The following is a 7951-nucleotide window of genomic DNA, read 5'->3' on the forward strand; positions in this document are numbered from 1 at the left end:
AGTAACTTATAAGTAATGTATATATTGGTATGCCTATGCTGTAGATTCCAATTAATAAAATTTACAAAAAAAAAACTTTATATTTAATAGGAGCTGCTAGAGTTTACAAAATATAAAACAGGCCTTGTAATAAACGTCAAGTTCATATACATTGTCAGTAGAATATTTGGAGCTTCCAAATGCCAATCTACTGATTCTGGCACCATACCATACCTTTCAGCCCTTTGTGTTGTAATATAGAAGTAGCTCCGTGAAAACGCACTCAACTGCATTCGCTGTCGTATTTTAATTGAATTTAAGCGGAGAGCAGCTCTCGCGTTCGTCTAGTCGCGCTTGGTCAGTCGTGAGGTGACAGTGTTGCAACTAAAATGGATTATGAGCCATCCGAAAAGATCATTGGTAATTTAATTTCCCTAAGTGGTACTGCGCTACTCTTCCCAAACCGTTGAACTTTGTTCCTTTTCGAGAAGATCAGCAGATTAATGCAAATTTTTTTCGGCAGGTCGCTACCATGTCATCCGTAAATTGAGCTGGGGCGACTACTCTACTGTTTGGCTGTGCTGGGACTTGCAGGCAATGAGATATGTTGCAATTAAAATTTTCAAGTCGGCACCGGACTTGGCCAAGACGATAAGGGACGAAATAAAGATACTCAAGACGGTGCGCGAGACCGATCCATCGAATCCACGCCGTCGCAAAACCGTCCAGATGCTGGACGACTTCAAGATCACCGGCCTTAATGGCACCCATATTTGTATTGTGTTCGAGATGCTGGGTGACAATCTCCTGAAACTCATACGGAAGTCCCCATTACGCGGTATTCTACTGGCCAACGTCAAAGCTATTACCCGCCAGGTGCTGGAGGGTCTTGACTATCTTCACACGTGCTGCCAGATCATCCACACGGACATAAAGCCCGAGAATGTCTTCCTGTGCGTGGACGAGCCTCATGTGCGTTCACGCTCCGTGGAGAATACATCTTCGGCTACGAATGGACCGCATTCGAATCTAACCCTGCCAACACTTCCTCCGCCGCCGCAAGCAAAGCACAAGGCTAAACAGGATCCGGCGTTAGAGGAATGCAATGTCAACGTAAAGATCGCCGATCTGAGCAAGTCTTGTTGGGTTAATCATCACTTGACTGAGGACATTCAAACGCGCCAATATCGGTCACTAGAAGTTATTATCGGTGCGGGCTATAACACCTCTGCGGATATCTGGAGCACTGCATGCATGGTATTCGAACTGGCCACCGGTGACTATCTTTTTGAGCCACACTCCGGCGAATCGTACACCCGCGACGAGGACCAATTGGCCCACATCATCGAGCTGCTGGGTCCAATACCGCGGTACATTTTGTTAAACGGCACCTATGCGGCGAAGTCGTTTACCCGTTCCTGCGAGCTACGAAATATCTCGGGCCTTAAGCCCTGGGGCCTAATGGACGTTCTTCTGGAGAAGTACGAGTGGTCGCAAAAGGATGCGGCGTCATTCGCTTCGTTCCTTAAGCCCATGCTCGAGCTCGATCCGAACAAGCGTGCCACCGCTGCGGAGTGTCTGCAGCACCCGTGGCTTAGATAAGATACGATGCAACCTGGTTGTTGGCTGCGTGCCACCCAGCCAGCAACAGCAGATGGAGGGGGAGCTCTAGCAGGAACCGGAACAGGAAAAGGAACAAGAGCAATAGCACTAAAAGGTGGATCACCGGCAGTAACAGCAGACGGAGGAGTTGGCAGGGACTATATAGAATCTTCGGCATCGGTGGCTACTTTGGCTTCCATCTCATCAATTGCTTCCATATCGGCTGCAGCAATGGCGGCACTGAAGGACCGACATTATTTGGCTGCACCCTTCGTAACCACAGCCTTAGCACCACCCACTCCACATCCCCACGCATCCATTTCGACAAACACGGCCAGCACCGTGCCAGCTACACCTACACGTCCTCGCAACGCTCCCGAAAACGATTTGGACTTGGTTGAGGACTTGGGTGTGGCACTTGCTCAAATAGAGGACCCGCAGACACCCACCAAGAACAAATCGCATCGCTTTTTCTGGCGCAAGGCACTGCGACGTGTCTTCCAGCGTCGTAGGTGACGGCGTCGCCGGCTGGCGAACCCTGGCAACATACGCAACAACCACTTTTACTTCAGCAACCACCAAAGCATCAGCAGCCAGCCAGCATTACAGCAGTCTCCGTGATCCAGTTAACTCAATTAAATTGAAATTATAATATTGTATTACCGCCTACACGAACACGTCCCCACGAATCCTGTACATAGGCTCGACAGTTCTCGATACCATTATTCATTTTTATTTAAAGCGACGCATAAGATTGCGATGGTAGAGCATGAGCCAGTGCCGCATAGAAACCATATATGTGTTAGTGTACATTTACCCGAGATGCGAATCGGCAAATCTACATTTATAAGAGTACGTAGTTAAATAAAATGGAGTCGATCCATCGATGGGTGTCTCACACGCGCCATCGTCGATTCGATGGAATAGGGTAGTAGGGCAGCGCGTCTGAATTTTTATAAGCATATGTATATGTACATGGATGCAGAAACTTGAGCTGAACATAACAATAATGAGCACGTAGTTAATTAGTTTATCCTCGGCTTAGTGATCGACATGATCAATTTGAAATGGCATTAGTAACTCTTAAACACGTAACCTGAAATATAAAAGCGAATGCTTTTCTATAACGTAACAACCACAAGTGAAAGTATCCTTAATTAAAGCATCCGCCTCAAAAAAATCGTATTGTTCAACATTAAATAGTAGAGCAAGCGAAAAATAATTGCAGCTTTATCAAATAGATAAATGTTCAAGACACAGATACACCAAATTTGGCACTTTATCAAGACTAGAGCCACACAAAATTTATGAAATTTTTCTGCCCTATATATAATTTAATGTGTGCAATACTCATATGTGAAAAAAAATATAATTTTATTTCACTGAATGAATACAATTTTTTATTTTTGTTGAAGAACAACGACCGATTACAATTAGGTCTTAAACTGAAATCATCTAATTATTCTGATTTGATTGACGTTCAAGCCTTCGGTATCGAGCTTTTCTGATATGAACTTTGGACTTAAGGGATCTGATCAAGTGAAGAGAAAGAGCTTTGGAGTTGCTGACTTAATTGTCTTTGGATTTCTCTTGGATTCAAGTGCATTCGCTCTTGGGTACAAGTGCTCTTAGATTCTTACACAAGTTTTGTTTATTGAAATCTAATACTTTTGTTTTAGGAACTGCGAGTCCGAGCTATGAACGTGGGAACATGACGATGGGGTAAGGGCTTAGGCAAGGAATGTTTAAATTAGGGGACGGATGTTTAGTCTACCAGTGGGTGACTTATTTGGAGTTGGGAATTTTCCACTCAACCCGGTCTTGAGGATCATATGACAATCTTATTCTTATCTGGAATCCATTAGGTACATCCGGAGTAGTGTAGGGTGTATTTGGGTGTGCATGTTGTATGTGTGTTAGTGTGTAGGCATGTGCTTAAGTCTTAGGGACTTATGGATATGTCACTTAAATTTGGATATAGCATAATATTGTTTCCTAGTTGAATATTTTCATTGACATTAGTTTCTAGGTGCGGATGTTCTTCTCTTTGTTTACAATATTTGAAAATAATTTTCTAAGGTATATTTTTAAGCTTATATGCTAAATACAGAGTCAAACTAATTATCATTACATTTCTAGTCTAGTAATTGCATACCTAACTCTATATCTTCTATGTATTCTGTGAACTGTTGTAGGTTGAATATAAGTATTGCAATTTGTTGGTTTTGTTCTTTTTCTAACTTGAGCCTATTTATTATGTCAATACCTCTGTTGATTATGTCGACAATCATATTTAGATCATGGGTTTTTACGGAGTCTTCTGACATGTTATTAATTTTTTCTTCTAGCTCTTCCCTGTCGTCTTCATCTAATGTACCGAATAAGTATTTATAAGCTTTCCCTACTACGTTTAAAAGACCTCTTTGGCTTCGCTGAATAATTCTTAAACCATTTAATTCCCAATTTACTTTATCGCCTAAATATTGTATCTGTGGTACATTGGGATAGTCATTTGCTTCAGTAACTAGGTTTTCGAACATTAGCATTGTCTTTGTTATGTTTATACTCAAATAATGGTATTCGTAGGTGGTTGGAATTTCCATTGTTCCAGTTTGGAATTGCTGCAATTAACGATGTTGATAAATGATAATATGCAACTAAGCATTATTAGGAATGTGCTGTGTATCTTGCTCTTCATTGGTCTGGAATTATCGTATTTACTCTTATTAAACTTTTTCTGTTTCTTAAACTTTGATTTATAATGAACGATTTTCCTGCCGCGGTTTGTCTCTTCAAAATGTTTACTGTCCACTTGTTCAATTTTCCTGTCTTTTTTAATGGATTAGTGATTTTACTCTTTACAAAGTGGAGCCTGTCTATATTTTATGTCAACTTCAAAATCATGCTTATTCTTATTAAGATATTCGATCTTATCGATTTTTTTTGTTGTACGTCTGGTCTACCTGCATATAGAAAAATGTCCGCTGGATATCGTTTAGTGCTATTATGTTTGGTTTTGTGATTGTAAACGTATAATATTTTTTCGAATTTTGTACACCTTTCTTAAATATTTTGTTCGTTTCCAATGTATACAAGATGTATACAACAGCTGTATTCATGGATATACAACCAGCCTTTGATAGAGTTTGGCATGATGGTCTTCTAAGTAAGCTTAACACCATTTTGACGCCACAGCTATTTCTTCTTATCAAAAGCTTTCTATCGAACAGACAGTTCAGTGTGGTTGTCGATGGCGACAAATCGTCTACGCGTACAATCTCAGGCAGTGTTTTAGGCCCGACTCTTTATTCGCTGTATACTTCTAATATGCCGGATTCCTGGTGCTGTACAGAAGTTGAAGACGAAAACGTTCTTATTGCAACCTAAGCGGATGACACCGCGGTAACGGTCAGGAGTACAAGCATAAGTGATGCAACCAGGGGCCTACAGGAATGTGTGACGGCCTTCGAGAAGTGGGCAACGGAATGGAATATCGGCATTAATTGCAAGCACATTTGCTTGCGTCACATTCACAAAAAGGCCTTTGAACTGCTCTGGAATTTCCATGCTCGGCTCCACCTTCTACAAATACCTCGAGGTGATTTTAGACAGAGGACTAACGTTTCAAATGCATACGACTATGTTATATGCGTCGACTAGGTTCCCACCCCAACACCCTGGCGAGAAGGCTTATCCACCCCCCGAGAAAACGAAGGCTCTCCCATCGAGATTATTATAATTATTTTTTCATAAAATAAAAAAAAAAACTATTAAATATTGTTAAAGTAGTTTAAATTGTAAAGTAACTTATAAGTAATGTATATATTGGTTTGCCTATGCTGTAGATTCCAATTAATAAAATTTACAAAAAAAAAAACTTTATATTTAATAGGAGCTGCTAGAGTTTACAAAATATAAAACAGGCCTTGTAATAAACGTCAAGTTCATATACATTGTCAGTAGAATATTTGGAGCTTCCAAATGCCAATCTACTGATTCTGGCACCATACCATACCTTTCAGCCCTTTGTGTTGTAATATAGAAGTAGCTCCGTGAAAACGCACTCAACTGCATTCGCTGTCGTATTTTAATTGAATTTAAGCGGAGAGCAGCTCTCGCGTTCGTCTAGTCGCGCTTGGTCAGTCGTGAGGTGACAGTGTTGCAACTAAAATGGATTATGAGCCATCCGAAAAGATCATTGGTAATTTAATTTCCATAAGTGGTACTGCGCTACTCTTCCCAAACCGTTGAACTTTGTTCCTTTTCGAGAAGATCAGCAGATTAATGCAATTTTTTTTCGGCAGATCGCTACCATGTCATCCGTAAATTGAGCTGGGGCGACTACTCTACTGTTTGGCTGTGCTGGGACTTGCAGGCAATGAGATATGTTGCAATTAAAATTTTCAAGTCGGCACCGGACTTGGCCAAGACGATAAGGGACGAAATAAAGATACTCAAGACGGTGCGCGAGACCGATCCATCGAATCCACGCCGTCGCAAAACCGTCCAGATGCTGGACGACTTCAAGATCACCGGCCTTAATGGCACCCATATTTGTATTGTGTTCGAGATGCTGGGTGACAATCTCCTGAAACTCATACGGAAGTCCCCATTACGCGGTATTCTACTGGCCAACGTCAAAGCTATTACCCGCCAGGTGCTGGAGGGTCTTGACTATCTTCACACGTGCTGCCAGATCATCCACACGGACATAAAGCCCGAGAATGTCTTCCTGTGCGTGGACGAGCCTCATGTGCGCTCACGCTCCGTGGAGAATACATCTTCGGCTACGAATGGACCGCATTCGAATCTAACCCTGCCAACACTTCCTCCGCCGCCGCAAGCAAAGCACAAGGCTAAACAGGATCCGGCGTTAGAGGAATGCAATGTCAACGTAAAGATCGCCGATCTGAGCAAATCTTGTTGGGTTAATCATCACTTGACTGAGGACATTCAAACGCGCCAATATCGGTCACTAGAAGTTATTATCGGTGCGGGCTATAACACCTCTGCGGATATCTGGAGCACTGCATGCATGGTATTCGAACTGGCCACCGGTGACTATCTTTTTGAGCCACACTCCGGCGAATCGTACACCCGCGACGAGGACCAATTGGCCCACATCATCGAGCTGCTGGGTCCAATACCGCGGTACATTTTGTTAAACGGCACCTATGCGGCGAAGTCGTTTACCCGTTCCTGCGAGCTACGAAATATCTCGGGCCTTAAGCCCTGGGGCCTAATGGACGTTCTTCTGGAGAAGTACGAGTGGTCGCAAAAGGATGCGGCGTCATTCGCTTCGTTCCTTAAGCCCATGCTCGAGCTCGATCCGAACAAGCGTGCCACCGCTGCGGAGTGTCTGCAGCACCCGTGGCTTAGATAAGATACGATGCAACCTGGTTGTTGGCTGCGTGCCACCCAGCCAGCAACAGCAGATGGAGGGGGAGCTCTAGCAGGAACCGGAACAGGAAAAGGAACAAGAGCAATAGCACTAAAAGGTGGATCACCGGCAGTAACAGCAGACGGAGGAGTTGGCAGGGACTATATAGAATCTTCGGCATCGGTGGCTACTTTGGCTTCCATCTCATCAATTGCTTCCATATCGGCTGCAGCAATGGCGGCACTGAAGGACCGACATTATTGGGCTGCACCCTTCGTAACCACAGCCTTAGCACCACCCACTCCACATCCCCACGCATCCATTTCGACAAACACGGCCAGCACCGTGCCAGCTACACCTACACGTCGTCGCATCGCTCCCGAAAACGATTTGGACTTGGTTGAGGACTTGGGTGTGGCACTTGCTCAAATAGAGGACCCGCAGACACCCACCAAGAACACGTGTCTTCCAGCGTCGTAGGTGACGGCGTCGCCGGCTGGCGAACCCTGGCAACATACGCAACAACCACTTTTACTTCAGCAACCACCAAAGCATCAGCAGCCAGCCAGCATTACAGCAGTCTCCGTGATCCAGTTAACTCAATTAAATTGAAATTATAATATTGTATTACCGCCTACACGAACACGTCCCCACGAATCCTGTACATAGGCTCGACAGTTCTCGATACCATTATTCATTTTTATTTAAAGCGACGCATAAGAGTGCGATGGTAGAGCATGAGCAAGTGCCGCATAGAAACCATATATGTGTTAGTGTACATTTACCCGAGATGCGAATCGGCAAATCTACATTTATAAGAGTACGTAGTTCAATGAAATGGAGTCGATCCATCGATGGGTGTCTCACACGCGCCATCGTCGATTCGATGGAATAGGGTAGTAGGGCAGCGCGTCTGAATTTTTATAAGCATATGTATATGTACATGGATGCAGAAACTTGAGCTGAACATAACAATAATGAGCACGTAGT

At 43.6% G+C, this 7951-nt stretch overlaps 1 protein-coding gene across 1 annotated transcript; it reads left to right on the forward strand.

Annotated features, from left to right (window-relative positions):
- Nucleotides 1-256: 256 nt before the first annotated feature.
- On the forward strand, nucleotides 257-7750 carry LOC116803475 (serine/threonine-protein kinase prpf4B-like). Its single transcript, XM_032727175.1, is given in 3 exon segments — nucleotides 257-399; nucleotides 503-1255; nucleotides 5886-7750. Coding segments are annotated over 3 exon segments (2340 nt in total). The 5' UTR covers nucleotides 257-368; the 3' UTR covers nucleotides 7442-7750.
- The last annotated feature ends 201 nt before the right edge of the window (nucleotides 7751-7951 follow it).

This window comes from Drosophila sechellia, unplaced genomic scaffold, assembly GCF_004382195.2.
Source record: "Drosophila sechellia strain sech25 unplaced genomic scaffold, ASM438219v1 Y_39, whole genome shotgun sequence".
NCBI lineage: Eukaryota > Metazoa > Arthropoda > Insecta > Diptera > Drosophilidae > Drosophila > Drosophila sechellia.